This window comes from Neodiprion virginianus, chromosome 4 (genome assembly GCF_021901495.1).
Source record: "Neodiprion virginianus isolate iyNeoVirg1 chromosome 4, iyNeoVirg1.1, whole genome shotgun sequence".
Lineage (NCBI taxonomy): Eukaryota > Metazoa > Arthropoda > Insecta > Hymenoptera > Diprionidae > Neodiprion > Neodiprion virginianus.
In genome coordinates this window covers 26512383-26537708 of record NC_060880.1, presented here as the reverse complement: position 1 = coordinate 26537708, position 25326 = coordinate 26512383, and the positions used below count along the sequence as shown (strand labels likewise).

The 25326-nt window shown below is 41.1% G+C and overlaps 1 protein-coding gene across 4 annotated transcripts in view; it reads left to right on the top strand.

Moving 5' to 3' along the window:
* The window catches only part of LOC124303229 (chromatin-remodeling ATPase INO80), a 37212-nt gene extending 12665 nt beyond the window's left edge, over nt 1-24547 (top strand). For 2 of the 4 annotated variants that reach the window (XM_046760198.1, XM_046760199.1), the window contains 8 exons: nt 761-855; nt 2533-2605; nt 5779-5937; nt 6842-6944; nt 9956-10068; nt 10775-10873; nt 11739-12114; nt 23253-24547. In XM_046760198.1, coding sequence (XP_046616154.1) covers nt 761-855; nt 2533-2605; nt 5779-5937; nt 6842-6944; nt 9956-10068; nt 10775-10873; nt 11739-12114; nt 23253-23602 — 1368 coding nt within the window. In that variant the 3' untranslated portion in view covers nt 23603-24547. Of the gene's footprint in view, nt 1-760; nt 856-2532; nt 2606-5778; nt 5938-6841; nt 6945-9955; nt 10069-10774; nt 10874-11738; nt 12115-23252 lie in introns of those variants that run through there. The other 2 variants (XM_046760200.1, XR_006907869.1) reach the window with 2 other exon arrangements.
* The last annotated feature ends 779 nt before the right edge of the window (nt 24548-25326 follow it).

The following is a 25326-nucleotide window of genomic DNA, read 5'->3' as shown; positions in this document are numbered from 1 at the left end:
CTTGCACGTGAGGATCAGTCGCCCCGTTATGAGATGTTATATTCGAATATATGCACGCCTACTTACCGCCGTTCAGTGAAAATCTATTCCCATACTCTACAAATGTACATACATACCTGCCTGCATAAACGTCGGTTATTTATAATGACAAGTGAATTTTATTTACATTGGTAATTAAACGATGCGGTCGTTCGATCGTTCAGCTTGATTAGAATTGCCATTTTTTTTTTTTCGGTTTCCCTTTCCTCCTGAATCGAGGATTCGTTACGAGGCTAATTTCGAAATGAATTATTAGGAAGACGGGGGAAAGAAGGAAATAATTATTAACATTATGTCAGTCCAAACCTCGTTGGAATAATTCAATTCATTTGTAGAAAGTAGTATAATCTTTGGACTACTTTCATCGTGGAAATACCGTGTGCCGAAATCATTTCCTTTACAAGTCACCCACGTCGTTACTTTTCGGAATTACCGATGTTTATCGTTTCTATGGAACGCCCAGTTTCGTCTCGATGCTATCGTCATGGGGTTCCTCTAATATTTTTATTATCATCGAGCTTTATTGTAATACCCAGATAATTTTTATCATCGGGAAAAAAAACCAAGGGAAATATATAATAATGCGTGTGGCATAACGTTTAGATATTAAAACAAAACAATAGTTTACTATTTTTCAATTTCCTGTCATGCTTATGGCTACGGTCGTAATACGAAATCAGTGATAAATACTTAGCTCATATTCCGAATTTTTTGCTTTCAGGAATACATGTATTATAGAAAACACACTTTCATGCGACTGGATGGATCGTCGAAGATATCTGACCGCAGAGACATGGTTGCCGACTTTCAAAAACGGTGAGTTATTTACCGATCCATTGCTTTTGTCTTTTATCCGAAAAATGTAAAGCTACGTAAAAAATATCCTCATTACCTTTTTTTTTTATACTTTCGTTATTGCGTCCGTTATGCAATAGAATGAATTTAATCTACACTTAAAATGAATTATTTGTCTTCCCTAAATTTTTTTACACTCAATTGTTGTTTCCAAACATACAATTAGCTTCTTGCAATTAGCTGTTTATTTCCCGATTTTGATTTACATGCAGAGAATTCCTTTCGGTTCAGGCAACCTAATTCCTAATATTTAGTGAGTTCGAATATATGAGGCCGTATACACACAGACAGACACACACACATACACACACAGATATTATGTTTATGTATAATATTTTCACGGGGGACGTTGTCTGTCTCGTCGGTTAAAAACGCACAACAGCACGACAAGGCCTCGAGCAGCAGAGATTAGCTCGAGTTTCATAATCACGTTATCCAATATTAATTACGGCATAAATTACAACAAATAATGCTGTACTTCGTGTAATACAATACAGCAGCAGATATACATATATATGTATACCTATATATTGTGTAAAGCGGAATTCGATTCTCCACGCTATACACTATAATACATTATGTGTGCAAATATACACAAAAACGCGTCATTCAGCAGTTTGCGGCATATCGCCTTTTCCGCGGGAATTTATTGCGATGCGTTATTGGTTTCTTTCTTTTTTTTTTAAATAAAACTTGTTGATTTTCGTCGTATAACAAATGCGAGAATAAAATCGGTTTGTTGAAAAACTTGAAAAATTTCACACTTCCAAACGGTTATTTATTTTATTGACAAATTATATTACAATATTTTCAATGGACACAATACCCGCGACACGTGAATTGCAAATTCTACCGCAGCGAATGAAAATTGCAAAAGCCTCGAGGAAATTATTACGGCGATGATAATTGATCGGGCGAAAGAAAAAACGTTGGTAATTGAATTCCAGGCAATTTATACATCGCGTGATTACCTACCTACGTATACATACCTTCCTCTTCGCGGTTTCACCCCAAAAGATTGGACAGGGGGAAGATAACTTGGCCACATATTTTTCCGGCCGCAAGGACCTGAGGTGGTGGTTACACCGCAATATATTCTCCGCTCGCCTCGTTAAACGTTTCAGGTCCGCTCTTTCGCTTGCCGATATTATATATTAATATTGCTCTGTACGGCGGTGCTCCTTCCAGCTCGCCGCCCATATTGCACCCATATTGCATCCGGCTTTGATTTACGGTCGACGCCCAACGTGTCACTTTGCCGCTATCCGGACCCCTTTTCTCGAGGGGCCATCGTTAGTCTCATCCTGTCTTCGTAAATCATATCGTATAATATGTACAGAGCTCTTCTGCCCACCTTCTCTGCCTTTTCCCCCCATCCCCTTTCTTGTCTCTGCAACAATTCGTTCCGATTTTCCTTCCTTTCGTCGCGTCGTATCAAGAAATTTCCGGAAAATCCTCGCGGCGGTATGAAAATTGTACATTCGTATGTAACTTATCACAAGCTGTACGCTGCTTGTACGAGGATTTGTTCTGGGAAATCCTACGACCGTCAACTCCCCAAATTCATTTGCATTCAGAGTCCTTTCAACTACCGTAAATCAACCCCTTGACCAGACTATCTATCCGTTTCTGTTTCAGGGCTGACATATTTGTCTTCTTGCTCAGTACCAGGGCTGGCGGTTTAGGAATCAATCTCACGGCCGCGGATACGGTAAGTTGTACGTTACACGATAATTGACAGATCAAGCGTATAACAATCTATTCACACGAATTCTAGAAACAATGCAGCAAAGTTTAGCTAATTGGGTTCGAGAGACGATACCTGTGAATTTGTTAGAGGCAATAATATTATAACAGCTCGGTGATGATAGTCGATTGCATTCAGTTCTCGCTTCTTATTCATCTTTCGTTTTCATTTGCCGCAAGTAATAAAATGGATGGTAGCAATCCCGGGGTACCATGTGCACCTATTTACTTGATTTTAAAGGAAGTTGCAACATAAATAGAATATGCCTGTTCCATTCCATAATAATGAAATCTATAATCACGACGCGGTAACTTATATGCTTGTCGTGACCAAGGGTAATACGATTCGATTGAATATAGTTATACGCATGAATGCAACAGAGAGTGAGAGATACCAAAGTAGAGATACGCACACAGCAAGAGGCTATGAACCCTCTGCGATATCTTGGTATTTCATTTTTCTCCCCTGCATATATCTATATAAGTATATAAGTGTATATATATATATACACCTATAAAGTACGTTTCGGCTTTTCTCATGCGATCGCTGAAGAAATATCACCGTCGGAGGAACACGTATAACGATCTCTGTCGCGTGTGTGCGAATACGATCAACAAATTATTATACACCGTTGCGAGAATGATCGATTTTCTATTCGTACTTCGTTTATCGTCCATTCATTATATTATACCATTCGGTTGCTCGAGTCTTTACGAGCAATGAAAAGATACGGATCTTCCTTTTACGACTGTCAATCTTGCAGTTCGTGTTCTATCGCTGCGTCAAATCCGTACTGCAAGGAATTGAAATTTTTTATTTGAAACTCGGGTTCCTGACGTTTTTGCACACATGGATCTTGAAGAACTCGCTGAATGTTTCACCTGTTGATTTTTGTTCAAGAAATTTTACGATCTCGGATTTGTCCGACTATACAAGAACATGTACGGAAATGATGACAAAAAAAAAAAAATCCGACCGATCGAATCGGAAGAAATTCCATTGCTCAATCTCGGTTCAACTCCATCCATGTTTAGTAACCGTTTCTGCTCGTTGTATGCGTTTTATCTTCGACAAGATGATCGTTACATTTGAATATGGAGTACTAAAATGTAACAGCCGATGGGATGATCGGGACTCGAGGGTAGCAGGTGTCCTTCGTCGGACAAGTATTGGTATTTAATTAGTCACGTAATACGTCTCGTATTCGTTGTGTATAAGTAGCTATACCTACGTAGGTGTGTCAACGAGCTGAAAGAAACAATTAGGGGGAAGAAATAATGTTATGAAAATCTTTTTTTTTTCTTTTCCTTCCCGTTTTCGGTACACAACTCGTTTGACGCAGGTGACGGAATTTAACCCCAAATTATCCTAATTAGGACAGTTATGCGTAGGTTGAATGGGACACATCGAGATGCGATGATGTAGCGTTCGCCTCGTCTCCTCTCGTCTCGTCTCGTCGGTACCAGATCCTCTTTTTCCTCAATCGAAATTCCGGAGCTCGCTTCTCGTCTCTATCGACGATGTGTCTGCATCAATTTACGTTACGAAAGTATGCATACCTATTGTGCACCGATCGGCATAGGCGTTCCCAATCTTGAATTCAACCATCGATCCAACAAATCTTATTTATTCGGAGACACGGCGTGCCTGCCTCACTTTCTCGCTTTGTTCGTCGTTTCTCGTGGATACACGAAATTCTAGCTCTCCTTGTCGTTCGTTATTCACCTTATGGCCCTCGTTTTGATCATCCCTCGATTCAATTCGCTGGAAGGCAACTTTAGCTACTGCATGCTGGTCTCGAATACCAAATGAGAAAACTATGCAAACCGCGATATTACGACGTTTCCGAAAGGTGTAGACTTTTACATTAAAGTTTTATGAAACTGCTTTGAAGTTACTGTATTTGTAATTAAAATTTTATGGTTTTGATAAATTGCAGTTAGTTGTGAGCAACAATTTTGGGGTGCATGTAAAGAACTTGGGATTTGGTTTCACTCCTTTTTACTTCGAAGGTTTAGAAAACTTGAGGATTTATTTATCAGACAGACGTCTTGCTTCTTCTGCATGGGCACAAAGTTGATTGAAATTCAAAATTGTGCGATGATCGACCTGATAGAAGCTGATTCCAAAACCAAGAATAGAAAAGTCCGAAACCTATGTCCAAAGATATTTGTATTATTTTCGATCCACCAAGCGGACAAGAATGGATTCCGGGATTGACTCCTTCTGGCGGTTTATCTGTCTCTGCAAGAACAAATAGATAAAAAAACATAAACAAATATTTGCAACTTGTTTCAATGTTTATTCATTTCACTATCCGAAAGAAGAAGCTTTTTTCTCGACATTTGTAGAAACCCTTAACAATGAAAGTCAGACCAGCGTGTGCGAATGTCTTCTTTGGCATAGATTCGCAATATATCGCAAGCTTGAAACGGGGTACGTTAGAAACGACGTTATCTCGGGATTAGTAAGTACACCTAAGTTGAGGTTATCCCGGCCACTTTCCCCCCGCCAAGTGCATACGGCGATCGTTGCATGGCCCCGGTGACCCGGTGCAATGAAAACTCGGGATGGCTGCCCCGGAGAGGAGACCATCTTCCCAGAGGTTAACCGCATCTCGCTTCTCTCGGCTAGTTTCTAACGGAGCGAGTTCATATTAATATACGCAATGTACAAGGGCCACAGAGTCGTGTGCACATGCATGATAGAAGTTGTCAGGTTGTTTGGTCGCCGTTTCTCGGTGCTGCCGACGTCATTTTATGGGTCAATTAAACACGCGTTGGCTTGGCTTGCTGTGGCGTGCAGCCTTCGTCGAACCTGGGAGCTTTCGTCTTCCCCTTGCCATATATATATAGATATGTGTGTGTCTGTGTGTATATATATATATATATATATATATACATATGTATACATATATGTATATTGTATATCCATACTCGTGGCTTTCTCCGCGCGTTCCAACGCGAAAAGAGGACGATTCCCGGGGAGCCTTGCAGGGTCCTCGATCCTTATTATGCTCGCATGGCGAAGAATTATGTCTATGCCGAGCTGTTATAATCCCCGAAAACGATTACTCAACGTCCTTTCGTAAATCAAAAACCGTAATCGTATCTCTTTTGCACGTACGCACGACGTAGGTTATATTCTACGACAGTGATTGGAACCCTACCGTCGATCAGCAGGCCATGGACAGGGCTCACAGACTTGGTCAGACGAAGCAGGTCACCGTTTATCGGCTCATTTGCAAGGGGACCATAGAGGAACGCATCCTTCAACGGGCCAGGGAGAAGAGCGAGGTAATTCGTCCGTTCAGCAAACCAATTCAAACCTTTTTCACACATCTTTAAGGACGAACCGGGCTGAATCCATGTTGGGAGAAAATATAAAACTGTAAATAAAAAATCTCCAGCAATGTTGTTTGCGACAATTATTATCGTGAACACGAATGAAATGCTAATAGAAATAACAAAAGCTAAGGTGTAAACAGTTGGAGACAAAGTTTTGTAATTGGAACCTTCAAAATTCTTAAACTCCGATGTTTTTAATTGGATTCTGATGTTCTTGTACCTACTTATTTTATTCACCATAAATATCTTCGGAGATCACCCGAGAAAACAATCTTATAAATAGTTATCTTCAAGGTGCGTAAAAATAAATTTGTGTAAGTACGGCGCAATTTTTGTCAGAGAATTTGTGGAAATTTGGTTAGCGAAGCTGAAAAACATTAGAATCCGATCAAAAACATCAGAGTTTAACCATCGTATCTCAAAATTTATGTAATTTGCGCAGATTCATTTCTATGGTACATGGTTGGAATGTTTTTTTTATTCCCGTTCACTATCATTGCCGCAAATAACACTGCTGGAGGTTTCTGAAAAGGGTTTTACCCTTTTTTCTTGACTTTCGGTTCATCCTTAATCGTCTTTATCAGTCGGATGAACGTTTCGAGCATTGCGACGTCCAATAACCGTTGGATCCGCCCTGTGATCGGAGAGTTTCTTTAACTCGGGATCCGTATAATTCGCACAGACTCTTCATACGTGTTGCATAATGAGGTTTAAAATGCAGGCTGCACAGTCTGGTGCATGGTTAAATCGGCATATTATAACTGCATGGTACGCACACGCGGTATGCCTGCATGGGTGTGCGCACCATAAAGCCGTAAAAGTGGTGAACGTAACGTGTATATAAACCCCGTAGATTCAACGCATGGTAATCAGCGGTGGTAATTTCAAACCGGACACCCTGAAGCCGAAGGAAGTTGTCTCTCTGCTACTCGACGACGAGGAAATAGAAGCGAAATGTAAGTCGATGATTATTCTTTTTTTTCCCATTATCCACCTTATTGTTTTAGCTGTAGTCATCTTCTTGTTAATTTAGGATAATTGCTTATTTTTTTTTTTTTTATTCTTTCTAGAACTCGAGTTTTCTTTTTCGCGTTTATGTCTTTTATACCTTAACACAGCGTCGAGGATTTAATTTTTATCCGTAATCATCAGCAAACGAGAACACGCAACGGCGTAGACACCACGTATACGATAGTAATTATTTATCAACCCCTGCAAGTCTGTTTAATAATACAGTAATTATCGCAAATTTTCATCGTCAAGCCTGTATTTTCATTTTTATTCATCGATCCGTTGTACAAAGATCATTCGTTCCGATTTTATTCAACCTCGTTACCCGGATACATTGATTAATCATGAACATCGTGTAACAAACGTAAGATTAAAATATCTGAAGCGTAATTCATTTAAGAGGAATACATACACCGTATATAGGTTGTGCCAAGAGAATATTTAAAAAAATTTGTTTTCCAAACGTAAAGCATCTCAAATCGAATATCTCATCCAAATACGAGCTCTTAATATTGATATTTATAGGTGTCTGTTTCATTTTTTCCATTTCCCGTTTAAATAAATTTTCAAATTTTTTTTTTTTCGTAGACGGTTTGACTTATAAACTATCTAAATACAGATTCTTATAGGAAATTTCATGCTTCATATATATGCCTTCAACTGGAAGGCATAGAAACTCGCAAGCGATGATAGCAAAAGTTAGTATATACATATATGTATTTTATTTGATCGAGCGTGCTGATTTGGAACTTCATATCACAGCGGAAGGATATGATATGATAAAACAATGAACCATGGCTATCGTTTCCGTGTCCGTCCGGCGATGAATTACGTCGTGCAATTTTCGCTTCTTCTGATACACGTAATATTCAAACAAGCAAAATATTCCACGTAGCGAAAAAGCACTTGTTGTTAATTTTTCAATTCAACCATGCCAAAGAAAGTGAAAAAAAATTAAAGGTAAAAATAAAAATAGTCCTCCCTGTTAGGTATACGTAAGAATGATATATTTTTCAAACGCAGAGTGTCGCGAGTTCCGACAATTCGAGTGCGTTATTCACTACTTAGTAACAATAACGCCGAATAGTTGAGCATAATGAGAAAGAAGGAGAAACTCGAGGAAAGAATCTAAGAAAGATCTTAATTGTTTTCGAGACATAATTCTTTGCTAGCTCCTCCCTGTCCTTGTCTGTGTGTGTGTGTGTGTGTGTGTGTGTGTGCGTGTGTGTGCGTGTATGTATGAGGCAACCGATAATTCGGCGGTTTCCTGAACCCGTAGTTAAAAGATATAACTTCTCCTCGTGGCATCATACGTATATATGTATATACATGCAGTATACAGGTATATGACTAAATGGCTAGTTCTCACGTTCGTTGAGCAGTTATTATATCTGTACCTCTGCTCTCGAGCCGTGCGCAGGAAAGAGAGTGTAGGATATTCGTAAATATTTTTGAATTGCTTAGAGACACGACGGTTTGTCAGCGTCTAGTGTCTTAATTAGATGTACGTACGTAGGTGCGCGTGTAACGCGGAGATGTATATGTTATATTTTCACGTATACGAGATAAATATGAGAGAGACACTGTATTTTTATTGAATAATCTTATGCCCATCTCGTATCGTATATATGGTTATCGATTATAATATACTTGTATCATGTAACTGGTTATTACATCGCTCACGATTGGTATGATATGTTCGTATTTTCGGCGGTAACGCAGGCCTTTAATTGAATCGTCAAAAAATATTCGATTTACTCGAATGCCAGCTTTCGTGTCTCACGATAGCTTCGATTCATAGAATTTATACGATTTTTATCCAATTTTTATGTGTAGATAGGTATGTGCGAGCGAAGGTGCACCTTGTACGTTATAATATTCAAGGAATCAGTGGATGGATGTTTTTGATATTAAAATTCTCTTTACGTCGAATCATTGTATCTCGGAGAGTAATTTTCTCTCGTAATTTGTTTCACCTGTGAACGCGAGCCGCTTTCTTGCGCAAGTAGTCCCAAAACTATAATAATGCAGTTATGTATGTTCCGGGTCAGCAAATATCTTGCGAGGAAACGGAAAGTGAACGGTCTTCCGGATTTCTCGGTTTTTTTTAAAAGAAATTCGGTTCTGAATATTATCGCGCGATAAAACAAGATAAAAAAAAACCATCCGAAGATTCACGATACCCTGTTAGGAATCGGAATTTACCATTTTATTGAATAATTTCACCCAGTCACAATCGAGTTATTTGAAAAAATGTCTTCTCCATTTGTTTTCTGTACCCTGGTCTTAGATTTTTCTGAAATTCAATGTCGGGGCTGCAACTACTATTTGTTTCGTGTTTTTGTTTACTCAATTCCTCAGCAAACATATCCTTCGATTTTCAAAGAACATGTGATCTTTGAAGCGTAACGTACTCAATACAGAGACTAAAAATTAAATGGTACATGAAAAGCTAATAAAATGAGAAATTTCTTATTGGACCTCAGTTGCGTAATTCTGTAAAAGTATGTTGTAATTTTGAAGAAATTTAATCGTCGTAATGCTCAGGCGCACAAGGTGCTTGAATTTTCGACACTGTGCTCTTTAATCATTCACAGCGGAACGGTCGAGTCTAAGTTCATTATTCTAATTAGGCTATGCTAATTTTGTGATAAAAAAGTGTAGGATACGGTATGTGTGTCGATTATGGAATTTTGTGCATATGTGCAGTCGATGTCAAAATTAGCAAATTTCTGTTCAATTCCTTCCTCAACACATTTGCTTAAGAGCTTTTTTTTAGATGAATTTTTTACTGTAACATTATTGTCAAGGTTCTTTCGTATCTGTATTTTTTTTTTTTTTTTTTTTTTTTTTACAACTGTGCGAAGGCACTAACAACGCAGGTTTTTATCTCACCAAGGCTGCAAGTATACGAGGACCGCAAAGTCGCAGATACAGAGATGCCGTTTAATTTCAGATAGCCAACGGAGCGAAGAGCGTAAGCAGCACATGGAAGAGATACGGCACACTGAGCCGACGAGCCACAAGGAGAAGGACCGGAAAAGGAAGCTAGCCTCGCTTCCGGTCAAGGTACCACGCGACGCCCTTAACGATCCCTTATTCAAATGATCCGTTCCATTTACTTCTCTTATTTATGCCACCGTTATACTTTTCGAAATGTTTGAATAATTTATTAAAATCATTTTGTCCGGACAATCAAACTACGGACGTTTGTTTCTGCCGAAGACTAAATCGGTGACGAGTCAATTTTGACGATCACGTTTCGACGACACTGCATATATCTTGTCTTTTGTTTGGCCGAATCGATCAAGTCATTTTCTACAGCAGGACTGAAGCAATGATTCCAGTAAAGCGGATCAATTTAACTCGAAATCAATACAGCTACCATGGATCGATTCAATTTAGTTTCTTTTTCGTCTTATCATTATCTTATCCTCACGTATTTAACGTGAAAAAAGATTTCACTGAAAGCTGTAATTCTTATCGATTAATTCAATTATCATCCTAGTCTTGATGAAAATGATTACTCCGGCCAATGAATTTCCCACAATCGCTGGATGCAACAGAACACCCATGACAAGATATCTAAAATCAAAATATCAATTTTAACCATATTTTACGTATATTCTCAATTTGTACAACCTTTCCTAATTTCTAAAGATCAACCTACAATTCACAACTTTGCTCGGTCTTAAATTATCAATTAATACTACTCACCTTTTTCTAGGGAAAATAGTTGAGTTGACAATTGATCACGATGCTTTCCTGATTCCAGAATGACTCGAAGAGATCCCACCTTGAGGACGGAGTAATCGTCGATGAAGCCTCCGATATCTTCGACGACAGTGCACCCGCTAGTCCAGCTAGATCAGAGGTGAATCTCACGAATTAATTCTTAAACATTGCGCTGATGCAAGTGCGTATGAGATACGAGTATCACTTTTAGCAGTTTTTGGCGAGATATACCTCTTTCCAAGCGCGTTTTTTTACAGTAAATCATTGATATTTTTAAATTTTAACTTCACCGTGTTACCGAAGTGAAGCATCTAAAGGTTAAAATCTGTACAATTTGTCCTGCCATTTCGAGAAATTTCTTGTTGTGATTACGTTACATTGATTTTGGTTGACTACTTTGTACTGACAATTGTAATCACACAAAATACTTACTGGTACAAAATATTCCTTGTAATTCAAAAAGTATCCAAACCGTTATTGTAACGATACTTGCATTTCACCAGATTTTTCTAGTAACCATAAAAAATGAATTTTTTTCAACACCTGCTTGAAAAATTCGATTTTCGAAGCCTGTAGAGCGTGCGTAAATTGCTCCATTTCCTAACAGTGCGATAAAACGACGTTGGCGCATGCGCACAATTCAAATGCTGTATTTCACATACTGGAGCTTTCTTTGGCGCATGCGCACTTACGAACAACTCAATTTTGCCCACTGTGTTATCGAGCGTAAGTTACCTAACCCCAATTTTCCACGCTGTCAGTCGCACCTTCGTTGCTTCTCGATTGAAACTTTCCTTCACAGGTGTTGGAAAAGAATAGCGTGCGTCACACACGTGCGGATGGGTGATATCTGACTCGTGTGATTATAGCGCTCGCCTTGGCTCGTGCTGCAAGATTCACACTAATCGGAAATCCCCAAATTCCCGCACCTGTAACACAATATACTTCCTATTTCCTCAGTGCGCTGACGAACATCGATTAATAACGATCAAAACCGCTTTCAGGTGTCTCAGGGCAGCGCCTACATCCCTCAGGACGACACGAGCAACGAAGGACTCGTCGTCGATGTCGACGGACCCGTCTCGACGCCCGTCCATCACCCCCAAGTCCACGCCACCCTCCCGACGCCCGGGCCGATCGAACCCCCTAAGGTGTCGCGACTCACCCACCACTTCACCTTCGCCGGCTCGGTCGGATCTCGGGTCCGTCCCGCCGGACGAGGAACCAACAAACGGGGTCGTCCCCGGGGCTCCCGGAGGGGTGGACCCATCGGGGGCAAAGGACGGGGTCTCCTGCTCCTGCAACCCCCCGCGAGCCAGTCGTCGACTGCGCCCCAGGGGGACGCGGCGGCGAACCTGACGTCTGTCCAATCGCCGCACGGTGAGTGATCCAAATAAATTTCATTCGGTTCCTTTAGTACTTTCTAGGGATTTGACTAAACGAAGGGTTGCTCCCGATCTCTCTCTCTTTCTCTCGGCCGAGGCTTACCGCCTCTACGATGACGGGGGACTATCGGATTACGCGCCCTATTCACGGTCCATCAATTTTATTATAGATGTGTATTCTACCGCGGTCGTCATTCTGGTTATCAGCCTTCGCCGCCTGGCTTATTATTTTCGTCGGCTTGTTACAACAACGTCAATTTTATATTTACGCTTCTCGGAGGGATTTTACAAATTCTTTCTTGGAGAAAATCTCTAGTTTGTAGGTTTTTTTTTTTCTCCTTTTTGATTTTCTAAGATGAGTCGGATTTTTTTTTTATACTTCATATTCCGACGATTAGGACAGTGGAACAGTCGAATTACCGTTTGTAATAGAAAGAAAAACGATTCGCGCTATGACGTTATATCATTAATTTTCGACGATTAGTAATGAAGTAGAAAAGTGTTTCAATATTTTTCTAAATTTGATCAAAGTTAGACTTGAAACTTTTTTCTTCCGAGACGATAAAAATTGACAGATTTACTTTTTTTACACATCTTTTCTCTCAACAATGTAAGGATAATGAATGTATTATTTTCTCGCGTCTTTTGTTATTCTTCGTGCCTGTAAGAATGACGGAAATATTCGAATAATGATTTCAAGTTCGGTCTAGTTCCTGCACATATGATTGCCATGACAGGTGAAAATTCGGGGGAGCGCGATTGCAGCGATTATCTTTCCCAGCGTCGCCTCCGAAGCGGTTATCTGAATCCTGATTAAAATCGACATTAATTAAACTTGATATTGTAACAATGAAAGAACCGGAAGCGATTACGCTTCGCATAATAAGTTCCGGTACCGAAGTCTCGAGCTACAAAGCGGATATTATACCTTAATAATTTGAAAGGCGAAGTTTCCAAGGTCCTTTATACCCGTACCAGATCCTTTCGGCTCGTGTCCTCGTTATCTAACTCCTCCGCCTCGTCTTTCAACTGTATTTACTAAATGATCGCAATCATAAAAATGATACACGTAGCAAATTTTAGGCGCTTGGATTATTTCGCAAGTATATTATAACCTGCCGCGACCGGAAGTAACTCTCAGACGTAAAATACACGCTTACACACGATAGTCAGCGCAACACTCCGTGTGATCGGAGGGTCCCATTGTATCATCGACTTCTCATAGACAAATTGAGAAAAAGGGGGAAATAAGTGTACCTAAACAATTGCTTCCAATGTCTCAACCAAAGGACTTTCTTGAAGAGATCGCAGCTTCGCAAGGTTTCAGTTTACGTTAGTCACGCACGTCACTTTTTCAGGCGTTGCGGCAATTTCGAGGAAGTTAGATATGACGAAGGTGTCAAAAAATTAATTGGATAAAGGTAGAACGATACTGACAATATGAATTAATCATGGTGTACAAATGTAATACAGTACACTCCAGACCATATACGGTGTGACGTGTGTAATCGCGGTTACAGGGACCGTAACGTAACGGAAGATGTACAATATTTCTATTTATAACGTTGATGAAATTACTGCATTTAGGCACGGATGCAATTTCGATGGAACCGCGGTGTGAGCCACGTTTCTGCATCGATGAGAGAAACACGGATTCGCAATCAGTCACGTTCCACTTGTTTTCTGAGAAAGTTTATTCCTCACAATATAACTTGAAAAAGATCATTTAAATACATTAATGAGACAAGACACCGCAATGATGACTGAGACTTTGGATCTTTCTCGTTTGTCAACGTGATCAATTCGTCAAGTAGCTTCGTACATTGCTCCGCGAATTATCGCCATCGTCGTTATTATTATGCCGTTTTGTCCGTCCGGATGGTTAACTTTGCCAATTAAAGTAACTAAAAAATCCCGCACAGTCGTCAACATCGCGTCGCCACTTTCTCTCATCGCTCATTAAAACCGTACACCATATAAGCAGTAAATTACCACGTTATTCTTTTTCGTATTCTCATTACAGGTAACCTCTCATTATTCCTGTAACCGTTCATTTGGCGTAAAATAATAGTCGCAGGGATTTGAGCTGCACAGAGACAGACAGATCGCCTCTTTCCGAAATAACTATCGTCACCTTTCTTCAAAAGATCCCCGCAGTTTATGGGGAGGCTGCCCAGTGTACCGCAGTTTCCCTTTTATCCCCTCGATATAGGATCGAGCCCTTGACGCCCTCCGCAATCGGTCCGCTTCCCAGGGGAACCTCCCCGTTAAGGAAAAACACACCCCCCGCGATGAATCGACGAGCCATAGACGTGAATAGGTACATAACCATGTGTGTAAGGTTACAGGCGTCTATGTAACACATAGAAATTCCCTTGCGAGCACATGTGCGCTCTGGGGGGAGTTTGGCCCACGTTTTTGACGGGGTCACGCCATGCGTCCTAATGTAGGAACGAATGTACGTTGCCGCCGAAGTGTTTCGATCGTGAGTCACCTTGATGCAGCCACCCGGCGTGTAAGTGCAGTTACAGGGCTTTTGCCGATTTCCCGACCTCCATAAGCTCCGGCTCCGATTCGTCGGCGTGTATTAAGGACGCCAATCGCCCCCGGTGAACTGGGTCTCTGCATACGGAGCTGCACGTTTACCTGTAAATCTCAAGGAACTAAGCCGTGACCTGCCGAAAGGTCATCGCGTCCTCGTCGCGGACCTTTCTAGGGCGAGCGAACGCACGATTTCTGCACTACGGTTGCAGATCAACTAGGTACGTACTCGGGATGATATCGCCGATTCGATGAACCAAATTACTGTTATTAAAATAACGGCCCATCCGGATGCTCGTATTGATAAGAAAGAAAAGGTGGGAGGCGTTATCAAACGTGAAGGTCTACAAATTTTGATCATTTTATCTTGGCGGGGGTAAAATGTGAAAAGATCCGAAAATAGAAGGGACACGTAATATCGGGTTTTCGAAAACGTCAAATTGGTTTACAAAATTTTAAGCTGCAGAAAGTTGAATCATGGAAAAGTTAAAATGTAGAATGGTCAGAGTATGGAAAACAGAAATACAGAATTCTGACGAATTTATTTTTTGCTTTTTTTATTCAATCTGAAGATTCTATATTTCAACTTTATTTACCTTGATCTTCCTGCATTTTGACTTTTCTGTATACTTCTACTTTTCACATCTTGAAATTTCATGAAACAGATTTTCACATTTTTGAAACTTCGATGTTCCGAGCCTTCTATTTTCTAATTCTGCTACATTTTAAAATCCCCACTCTTCTACGGTAAAGTTAATTCGCAGCTGCCTCTGCACGGAACGTAGGTACAGATCGGATGTCGATGATAATATATCACCCGACTATGAACACAGCAGCGTCAAAGTCAGCTGGACTTTTGTTCTTGAACCCTACGTAGCAGAAATTACACAGAGATAAGGGACGAAATAAGTTCATTCGCTTGTTTGACGTGGATAACTCTGTTCAAGAAACAGCTGCTTCTCTTTTCTCATTCGCAATCCTGTCACTACAAATTCGTTCGAAATATATAGTTCACTCAATTTCCACAATGAAGATTATCTTCTGACTGTACAGCAGATTTCCTGCCCTGATAAAATACCCTAACGTCGCCTCCTGCAGCTCGTATCTTAATACCTTGAAACCCTCACACTGGATTAAATCGGGGTCAATCAGTTTCTGGATTCGGCGGAAAATTGGATCGTTTTCGTAAGCTCGGCGTATTTGAAACTCAATTGTGAGGAATCTAAATGAAGTATTCCAAGAAATTTCAACCACCGTCGAAATAATTATTTGCTTTTCAATTTTGGTCCAATACTTTCTACTTAATCACGAATTGTTAAAACGATCGTGAAACCGATTCCTAATAAATTGCACGATTTTTCGTAAAGATTTTCTCATGTTTCGTCGTCTTAATCACCACAATGGCGTTCACTCGGTACGAGACTATTCTTTGAGCCTGCGGTCGGGCCAAAGAGCAAAACGAAGGCAATAAAAGAAAAAGAAAACTAAAAAGAATCATCCGCTTCTAATTTCAAACAGTATTGTAATACGTCTTTCTGCTTGTCATCGGGGAACGCGTGTAACGTATACAGGCGAAGGATCCAGGCGGCTACGGGTAAAGGTATAAACGGTCAGTAGTTTGGTCACAAAGGAGCATTTCCGACGACGAAGCGGTCTCGATGGACCTTCGGATCTTTTCTCGCGGCGTTCCGAACGTAGGGCACGAAACATTGAACATGGAACATGGAAGGTGGCCGCGCGAATCGCGATGCGAGAAGATACTCGCCTAGATACCAGGACGGCCAACATTCCGGGCGCCTCGGATCCGCTCCGTGTGTTCCTTAAGACTCCCGGATCACCGCCGAACGATCGGCGGTATATAATAATTCATTTGTATAAATCTTCGTTCCTCGAGAAGACAATTTATGCATCTACCTATTGCTGAGTTTAAAATTCGTTGTAGAAGCAATGAAGTTATCTTAAAATTTTCCTGACAATGAAAAATCTTCAGCGAATTCTAAGTCGCATCTTGATATCCGAGCATCGATTCGTTGCAGATCACTCTACTTTCGAAAAATGGTTTTTCATTCAAATGGAAATTTCGGTAAGAATAACAATATACTTGTTTCTTACACCGTCGCATAGAAAGGCATCGTGACGATAGTGTGAAATTTTTCACCACCGGGATAAATCTCGCAGTAATATATTATATGAGAATAATGAAATTCCGGATACCCAGAAAAGTGATTGAAATTTTACAACCAGAAAGTTTACCTGCTATGCAACATCATTGTTTACTTGAATCAGTAAAGTTTTTTGCTCTGAAAAATTTGTATTTAATTGACAAAATCTATAGTTTGATTTGTCTGTAGTAATAAGTTTCTTCAAATCAAATTGAATCATATTGTCAATAAAGTTTTAGTAGGTTCGTATATCTACGATTTATAAAGTAATGTATAAACTGAAATTTCTCGAATTTGGAATTTCAATAAAATCTAGATGACCATTTAAAAAAAAAAAAATTCGGATCTTGCATGTTCAGAAATCATCCTACAGTGAAACCTTCAGATCGTTTCCTTCTTTCGGATCCTGCTTATACGTAGGAAAGACTTTTTCATTGCATAGACATAGCTATTGCCAGAAAGACTCTTGGGAAAGTTTTAAAGCGCAGAATTATCGCAACTCACTTGGACAGCGGGTTTGACAGTGACCGGAACACGGGGTTCCCGAAGATGGCGGCCTGCAGGCGAGCCGCGACGACGAGGGAATTTAATCGCAGAGTGGGAGGATAGGGATAGGGGGGAAGGAGGGCAGGTCGAAGGTCAGGGGCCTCCGGGCCGCACGCTGATACAAGTGTCACTTAACCACGAGTCAATACCTCGCATGGATTCGCCTCTCCGCCTAGGATCTTGTCGTTTTTCTCATCCTTTGATTAATAATTTCTCTGAAACCTCGGCATATCCAGGATTTCGCACTTACGGAACCCAGGCGCCGCCAAACGAACCGCGTAGAATCACGCGGAGTAGGTATCTCGTTTTACGCTTGGAAGAATACCAGCCGCGTTACAAAACAGGGACGGAGCTGCACAAAATTTTATCTTCGAGTGTGCAGTGCGCCGCTGACGTGTATAATAATTGGCTTTAACGTCTAGCCTAGACGATGATACTCCTGACGCCATCGGGAAAACAATTATACCGAATGAGAAATTACCACGTTTCTTTGCCTCAAAGTTCGAAACGTATTTGTCGACATTTCGTTTTCAATTCTATTGTTACCTACCATGCGAACTGTAACGGAACGAATTTCGAAACACTTGGTAAAGTCAAGTGTTCTTTCGAAGTATTTCTAATCATTTACAATGATAAATTATTCCACGCCTCCGTAAGATCATTGGAATAGAATCTTGTCAGTGAAAATTGCACGGGGCTCAAACGGTCCGATGACCTCGAACTATGATAGGTAGCTTAAAACCAATCTGTTGCAATGGCTTTCACCACTTCTATATTCATAGAATTCCAATCAGTTCATCAAGAAAATGTATTACCTACTTCGTACCCTGTTCATAACGAAAAAAAAAAAACACACCGTATGCAGGATTTGTTGGGAAACCCTGAGGTATTCATAACCTGTTGCCGGGATTTGATTTAGCGAGGATATATTGCTCGAACGATCAAAGTATCTGTACGCTAAATCCCTATAGAAGCCCTTCTCGATCCGTTTTTCCTCGCAATAATTTTCTAAATCGGCTTTCCCCCGATCGACGCCGGGTAGGTATTAGGTGATCCGAACTTTAAACCCGTCTCTTTGCGCATGGCACGTGTTCTCATCCCAAGGGGATATTCGTATGCGGGTTTATTCTACGCAAGGGAGCCCTCGTGTATCGAAACGCTTTGGAAACACGTGCCGTGGAAGGAAAGGATCTCTGACTGGTATCCGAGATATGAATTCGTTCACGAACCGTCAGAAAAGATAACTTGCAAGTCAATCCTTATCCTGATCGCTATATTATGTTATAAAAATCTGTGTAGCACGAACTGCGGAATCTTTGCTAACGAAGTCGAAGAATTTTCAGTACGGAAAGTCCTTGTATAATATGGTGACGATATTATCTCCCGTTAGGTGCAATGATGGTGCATAAATCCCGGACATCCTGCAGGCACAATACGTGTCTAGTTTCGTGCCACGTGGCGGTATCGAGTGAATTATAATGGTGTGAATTGCTCGTACCTATATGAGTCGTTCCACCGCTTTCAGTTTAATAATCTACTACGTCTACAGTACCTAGCTACCTATAATACCTACCTGCAACTTACTCTCTCGAGTCTCGCGTCGTTTTATAACTCTATTAGATGTTTCTCCGTGGCTACTTGCACCACTACAATATACCCTTTGGTATCGAGTTACATTAATTTCTACGTGTTCCTTCTCATCGCCCGATGCGTTAACTTCTCGTGCGAGCCTCGCGTCCTCGGTTCTATCCCGTTATTAATATCCATTATACAATATGCGGTTTATCCGTTCTTAGGTCCATGTACAGTATAATCGTGAACATTGAAATCCGTCTTGGGACCTGGACATGTACGAAACATAGTTTCACGCAGTTTGTTTCACGTGAAATTCACTCGCAAATTTTCGACCGTTCACAGTAGTTTCGCGTCTAATTTCTCCTCCTTGTTTTTTCCCGCCACGTGATGACGCCCGTTTCGACATTCTCATTGGCATTCGGTGTTCGTAAGGCAAAAGGACGACGGTGCATAACGTTCAACAGTGACCTGGTCACCCGGTGTTGTAGTCACGTGACCGGTGACATCGATTACCAAGACGATAAGCATCTGTTTTGATCTCGACTCGGCCTCTTCTTGCAACTTGGTCCAGTCTATGGATGTAACGCGGATGCTGCGCGTCTGACGCACGCGCATGCTTTGCGGATCTCGCGATTGACGCCGTGCATACAATGTGATTCTTCAGCTTTGTTTGTGATATAGGCATGTATGTTTGTACCTATGTTTGCGGACGATGTCGAGAGAGATGACAATGGATTATACGAAGATACGGCGATGATTCACAGATACTGTGAATTTTTTTAAACGTCCGGAATACACATACCTGTGTACTTGAACGAAAAAGGACTGCATGATGATTCGCGGTGTCGAGGTGAAGTCACTCCTTGGTCATCGATGTATACGCCTATTCCGTACATGCGTCTGGTACTGTGTTATTACACGTAGAAGATGGTCGGTGGAAATCGTCTGAACGTCATTCGAATCGAGTGGTAAAGCTTAGGAGGGAAAAACCGAATGAAAATAATGGTTTAAAATTTATGGTAGTCGCGACGAGTCGCTGGACGAATCATTGCTGATCGATCGATCTCTGACACACTAGATTCTGGCACACGAAGTGACGCAGCTTTTACTCGAGAACTACGAAGGTTAGTCATCTCTTCGAAATCGCGGAGAGATGAACGCCTCGAGATAACGTCAGGGAAGAATTTGTGGCACTGGCAGACTTCCTTCTGTGGTCTATAATTCTTATGCCGCTGGCATGATCGAGACAAGCGAATTGCAAATCTGAGACGCTACGGACGTCGCATTACATGCCACAGCGAAATATTCAACGAGGGTGAATCGCGTCGGTCTTTTCCCTCCTTTTTTCAGTCTCGAGGTCTTCGGCTCACGAAAGACGTTCGAGAACTTCCGGAATTTTTTAATCTCGCGTTCTGGTTTGTAAACTTGAATTCATGATCCTTGAATTCTCCCGTGTAACACCTGCAGCTCTCGCTCTCGCCTCTGATTATTTCATCCTTCGCTATGCTTTACGCAGGCTTCTGTTTTCATGGTCAAACGATTACGTCGATTGATTTTCATATTTTTCAGCCTGTCGAATTATAATTTTTTTTTTTTACTTCTTTCCATGGATTATTCATATTTTTGTATCACTCAGCTTAGCTTGAGTATTGGAATTCAATCGACGTCATATTCTTGTACATAATGAAATTTTAGAATTCTCATTAAAGTTTATCTCATTGTCAGATTAAAACAGTGAGCGATCGGTAGTAAAGAGAAGCTGTTGTTTGAATTGAAATTTATTGTAAAATTCGAAATTTTTCACTTTATTGGCTGTCAAGTTTCGCCTCCGATGATTTGATTTTTATTCCAATACATTAATAATAAGATAAATAAATTTAAATTCCTACTATTATACGGTTATCCATAAAAAATTACCGCGTGCTTCGAAGTTTTGTAACCTTGCGAGTAGGACTGTTTTTTATATGTCTCTTTACTTTATAATGAACAAGAGGTTTTGGTATAAAATTTCCGATCAAATGGGTCAATTTTTCATAAACTTGCGTCGTCGGTTATTTTGATCGCGATCAATGATCTAAAACAGACTCGGTATATAATCTATGAATTGAGTTTCAATGAAAAAAGTGAAGTTATATACAACCAGACCGAATTCACTTTTATACAAGTATACTTTAGAAATTACATATTGTTTACAAATTCTGAACAAGGTGATAATTACCTCGCAAACAAAGTTTCCAAATGCAAAATTTTACCGCAGTTAACACGAATTATAGTTTTAGATACAGGTATACACGGCATACCGATGTCGTAAAAGCGCGCCGCGGGATATACATGTATAAAATATAATATAAAACTAAGCCTTGCGTAAAAACGATGGTATAAAATTTTCCCCCATATGGCGCCGCAGGATATACGGGGGAAAGCTTTGTCGTCCTATCGATGAAGTCGAAGGCGGGGGTCGGGGGGTCGGGGGTAAGGGATTATCCTTGCGGGGGTCGGGGTTTCGCCTCGATCCTTCGACGGCCTCGTGTGTGGCCCTGCGGGCAGGACGAGTTGCCCGGAGGGGTTCGAAACGGGCGCATCTTCGATCTTCGTCAAGCGACGGATTGACAATTGACAAACGACGTCGGTCAGACCTCGCGGTTAACAAGTTGGTCCCGGTGGAGGAATGTCTGAAAGTCTCGGCCCGCCCGACGCGTACCTTATAATCCTTTTCTACCGCCGTTCGTACGGCATTGAATTAAGGATTTTCGATTCCGATCGGAGATAGTGCCAACTTCGACGCGCGTCGTTGTTAGAGCTGCCTTTCTTCAGATCTCATCTCTGATCGGCGACAGTTTGCTTCCTCCTCCGTTAATATCTTCTTTCTCTTCGTTCTTCGTGGATTTTTTTCTCCTACTATTCTTTTTTCTTTTCTCTTTTCTCACTCCTTTCCGTTTACCGTTTCATCGTTCCTACATTGTAACCTGCAGTTGCCGATACGTCGTACAGGTTACTGCCATTTATCGCAGCTCTCACGCCACTTTGACTCTAGCCTCCATTCGAAATGTTTTGCTTGGACGATGCAAGGTTCGCGATATCACCACTGTTAGTGACCAAATGTTTTGCGATAAAACAACTCATCGTACGTCAGAGGAACTGATGAAATGGTCAGAGGTGCGGGTGAATCTATTTCAGTTTTAATCAAAATCCATGACGTGTCATTGATGTTAGGAAACGAGGTCAGCTTAGAAGACGAACGCTGCACGAGTGTTCGGTTTATTTTTAATCGTGGAATACCTGCGGGGAATCCGAGCTTTACTAAAGACTCGCGAGAATCGCTACGGAAAATTGAATTACTGTACAATTATATAAGTTGTTGTAGCTGGTTTCTTTCAAAGTATTTTCCAAAGAATCTCGCGGTACGTAATTATTCGTCAGACAGAGAATGGCAAGAATTCAACCCGGCACGAACGCATCACCTGCAGTTACGTTCGGCTGCTTACTATCGTCAAAAGATCCTCGTAAATCAATTTACTCAGCTCGATCGTGATTTTACGTATCATGCGATTCCAGTCGTTTAAAATTACTACCCTGACCCGTAACCTCGGTATTTCCGACTCCAGTTGAAGTTTTTATACACAGGTACTCGTACTGTGGAAAACTAGCAAACCCGTACTAAAAACCTTTGTTTCGACAAAGAGAAACAAGGTATCTAGCTCGTTGTTCTCACGCTAGAGAATCGCCTGCTCGGATTCATGACACTGAAGCAAAACTTACAAGAAGAGAAAGAATTTCCAGCAATGTTATTTGCACAAATGATGGTGAACACGAATATGATTAATGCGGCTGATAAAAGCTGAGGTTTCAACAATTGTATGATTACAGGATTTAAAACGGTTAAACACGAGTGTTTTTGATCCGATTTTAATGTTTTGATGTCATTTTTAAAGACCGTTATCGTCATAATGGACAAATCTAGATTTCTGCAAGTGCGGTGCAACAGATGATCGTCATAACTATACAATCTTGTAAAATTTCTTTAATATTTCTTAATGATTCTTTGGGGAGTCTGTTCCGTGAGCAAATTGAGAGCAAAACATCAAGATTTCGCACGTTCTATATTTATATAGAACCGTCTTTTTCCCGGACTATTAACTTGCGTGATATTCGATTTGGCTCAGATTCATTTATATCACACACCAGGGATTTTATTTCACCTATATCCATCAAACGTCATTGCCGTAAATACCAATATAGGAGATTTTTTCAGCATTTTTATCCCCTCCCCAGACTCGAAAAAAGAATTCCCTGATTCTGGTTGTTACAGGAAGCTCAGTTCCCGTTCCGGCAGACGGCGACGGTCCCAGCAGCGTCGGTCCGTTGGGTCCGGTCGCACCTCTGATGACTCGAGGAGGAGGTGCGACGGTTCGGCGCGGTCCTGGAAGGCCGCGCCTGAGGCCAACGGGTCCCGGAAACCAGGGATACCGGGGTCACGGGAGTCACCACCACGCCAAGAGGGCCCAAAGGCCTCTTCCGGTACCTCTTCGTTCGCACCAGCTCGCGGCGTTACCCCCTCGAACTTCGGCGCCATCCTCGTCGCAAACACCGACCTCCTCGGAGTCGCGGCCCTTCGGGTTCTACACGCAACACCAACGGACCCCACCACGTGGCTCATAGGCCGCAAGTCGAACCCCGTCGTCTCTAATAGGATGTGACGGCTTCCGCGCCGTTGAGTGATTGAGTTTGACTGATTGAGACATTCGCTGTGGCGGAGAGAGCCGATTCGGAGCCGCGTGTTGTATCTTCCTCGAATCTCTGCTTAAAAGCCAACGGGATCTCGGAGGAAGAACAGACTGCGACGCTCTATTAGGGGGGCATAAAAAATTAACGAATAAGATTAAGATGTGTAGATAATCACGTTGTTCGAGGTTTAAGTCTCTGTTGAAGAACGCGATCATTTTGGAAGATGACGAGGAGAAGAAGATACAGAGTGAGAAATTTACGCGTCTCGGTATGTTTCAATTTTAGAAAAGGACAAAAAATCTGAACGCGTTCTACGGCATTGTGTGGAACTCGGAGATCTCAAACAATCGGAGGATGGTCACAGCTGGGTTTCAATTAAAAATATCTCTTCTTTTTCTTCTGGAATTTGGTGGAGCTGGCTCGATCTTTGATTCGTCGGTAGATTTTTCGGTATTTAGGGAAAAAACAACGACTCGGGTGTGAACGCGGTAACGTCTTCAAACGGAATCGTGTGTGTTCAATTTGACTCGTTGGCATAATATACTCGGGCAATATGCAGTTATAGTTCGTGCAGCCCGCTACTTTTGTTTCAGTAAATTGTAAAATATTCAATTTTCAGGAAGGAAGTGGTCGGGGGAGTTGTACTTTGAATATAATAGGTTATCATCATCGTTTTTATTTTTTTTCTACCTGTTTGTGAGATTCAGATTTATTCGATGTATTAGTAACGGATAAGTTTCAGCATATAAATTGAGTACTTTGATATTTCTTACCATGCAAGGACGTTGGAATGTGACTGTCATGAAATTATATTTGTATAAAATAATGCGGTAATTTATTATGAACAAATAAACAAAGTAATACACAGATGCATGTTACGATTATACTATAATTCGGTCGAATCTGCGCCTCATTCTGTCGCCGGATGTTCCCCCCTATGGGTGTGACAAAACCTGTATAATACGGGAAAATTGAAACGGCTTAAAAGATTTAGCAGATTCACCGTATATCGTATATTATTGCTAAAATGAAGGCACGAAATACATGTTTAATCCTCGGGGCGAGTGTCCCGGGAGTAAATACGACGCCTCAAATCCGCTCGACACTCGGATTCGTGACGACAAGCAAAACACTTGGGACACATGATTCATCTTCGAATATACCCTACAATTTCCTGTCGTACAGCTGAAAAACGTAAGATGGTGAAAAATCGAAACATTTCGAGCACACACTCGTCGAAACGTGTTGCGAGAAGCGATGCGCGAAGGGAATATAGAGCAAAACCGATTTTTACACGTTTATATTGCATAAACTATCTGTCTGAGTAAACACGGCTTGGTAAGTACACATCTGTCTTGTATTTATTACACTTAAGAATATTGGGTAAAATTCGTATCGTGCAGTGTGAAATGTATTAGGTATACATTGCGTAAGTACGCGGGGGAAAAAAGTATCGCTACTTTCTGCTCTAACCGTAAACTTTTTTCAACCAGTACCCATAAGGTTCTTTCGTATTTACCTAATTGCTTGAGAAAACTCGAGGGTGATGGTATTACTCTTGGAGTCAGGTTTCGTGTATTTTAACGTCCCCACTTTAAACAAAGTGGCTGTAATCCCTTCCTATTCTCGAGTCTACTTCGGGGCAGCTACGAAACTTT